Source organism: Rhagoletis zephyria, unplaced genomic scaffold (genome assembly GCF_001687245.7).
Source record: "Rhagoletis zephyria isolate East Lansing unplaced genomic scaffold, Rhagoletis_zephyria_1.1 Rzeph_scaffold_53849, whole genome shotgun sequence".
Lineage (NCBI taxonomy): Eukaryota > Metazoa > Arthropoda > Insecta > Diptera > Tephritidae > Rhagoletis > Rhagoletis zephyria.
Genome location: NW_016210902.1, coordinates 1 through 1,882, shown reverse-complemented (window position 1 = coordinate 1,882; position 1,882 = coordinate 1). Strand labels below are relative to the sequence as shown.

General features: G+C 43.2%; 1 protein-coding gene across 1 annotated transcript; it reads left to right on the top strand.

Moving 5' to 3' along the window:
* The first annotated feature begins 73 nt into the window (after positions 1-73).
* On the top strand, positions 74-1,057 carry LOC108356078 (DNA-directed RNA polymerase III subunit RPC6-like). Its single transcript, XM_017607211.1, has 2 exons — positions 74-135; positions 199-1,057. The coding sequence occupies exons 1-2, from the start codon at positions 74-76 to the stop codon at positions 1,055-1,057; spliced, it is 921 nt and encodes a 306-aa protein (XP_017462700.1).
* The last annotated feature ends 825 nt before the right edge of the window (positions 1,058-1,882 follow it).

Below are 1,882 nucleotides of genomic sequence, written 5' to 3'. Positions count from 1 at the left end.
GGTGACAGCATCATCACCGGTTTCAAGAGAATTATTTAATGATTACAATATAGTTTTGGTTTCTAAAACAAATATGGCGTCAACGAGCGCCTCTTCTGTCAAAAGTGATACTAGCGTGGCCAGTCTCAAAGAGCGGTAAGTGTTTTTGCGTTCAAGTATTTTGTTTAATTCTCACTTATTCATTTTTTGCTTGAACAGAATCTTCAACATCATCCAGTCCTCAAAGAATGCTACCAGCGAAGATGAGCTACAAATGCAGATGAGCAATGTCGACAAGAGCCAACGCCTTATGGCACTGACAAGTCTACTTGCTGAGAAGAAGATACGCGTCTTTGCAGATCCGCGGAAAAATAAGCCACACTATGAGGTGATCGTCGAAGATAAAAGCCTCGATGACGTTGTTCTCGAGGTAATCAAAGAGGCCGGTCACAATGGCATTTGGACGAAGGACATTCGGTTGAAGGCGGAGATTACCTCTTATGTTATCGTCAATAAAGTGCTGAAAAATCTTGAAAACAAAAAGCTCATCAAGTCAGTAAAGTCCATCTCCAATCGAAAGCTCTACGTCCTCTACGACCTGATACCCGATGAAACGGTGACCGGTGGCGCCTGCTACGAGGCCGGTCTCATTCGTGAGGATGTTGTGAAGAACCTGAAGGCCATCTGTATGCAGTTTATCTTCAAACGCTTCGAGGACTCTTACAAGCACATGATGAGCGTAATCCACTCATCGGATGACGCCGTCAGCAACAACGACAAAGTGTACTGCTCTGCGAAGGAGGTTTTTGAGAAGGTTCAGAAGGACATCGCTAGTCTGTCGGGTGATATCAAGGAGAACGACATTGAGCACATACTAAACATACTGCTGTACGAGGGAAAGCTGATGCGGCAGGAGTTTGGAAGAAGCTTAAAGTTTCGCTACAACCCCTACAATCGCGACAAAACGGATCTTTTCTATGCGCCCTGTATGGTGTGTCACCTGTATAAGGACTGTAAGCCCGGTTCGGCGCACGTCTCACCCGAAAATTGTCATTACCTGTCTGTGGAGAAGTTTTAAGTTTGGCCTTCCAGTTTTTTCATTATTTTTTACTTAGCAATATCGTATTTAATTATTTGTTGTAAAAAGTTGTAAATCAATGAGCTGTGAAAAAAAGAATTAAATTCTTTGTTACCTAAATCCACGTCCAAAGTCCACGTCATGCGTTTTATTTTAGAACTTTTGCCACTTTTCAGTATAAAACTGACTGCAACTCAGCATTTAGTCATTCATTTTTTCGCCTCTGTGAGCTGCTGAGCTTTTCCCACTTTATGTTGAGGTAATCGAACTTTACACCTTCGAGACTACAACACGTCATCCTTACGCCCTATATAACGGGCTAATAATCCTTCTCTCTCCCCATTATATTCCCACTCTCTGTTCTCAGTCTACGTGTCTTATTTCCTCTCGCGATCTACCTCTCTGACACCAACACTTTACAAAAATGGCTTTCAATTCCGGCCACCACAATGACAACGCCAATGGTTAGTTTGTTGTGTCCTTTAACTTCCTGTCACCTCAATCTACATCAATCTGATTTCTTTTTTCAAGAGAACGTTGATCCAGCCCAAACTGCCACCGGAACACAAACTGATGCCTTCGATTGGACCGCCCCCACTGAAGGGGCCAAAAACGCCTACAACACCATTCCTATGGTGAAAGCGGTGCGTGAAGCAGCTCAAAAGTTAAAGGAAAATGTTCCCTTGGGAAGCAACACAAGTGGAGCGGACAAAACTGGCAAGCCTGGCAAAATTAGCAAGCCATCAAAAAAGAAAAAGTCTCCGCAAACGGTGGCAAAACCACTTATTTGGAAAATTGAGACTCGACAGGAATTCAATTAACTTC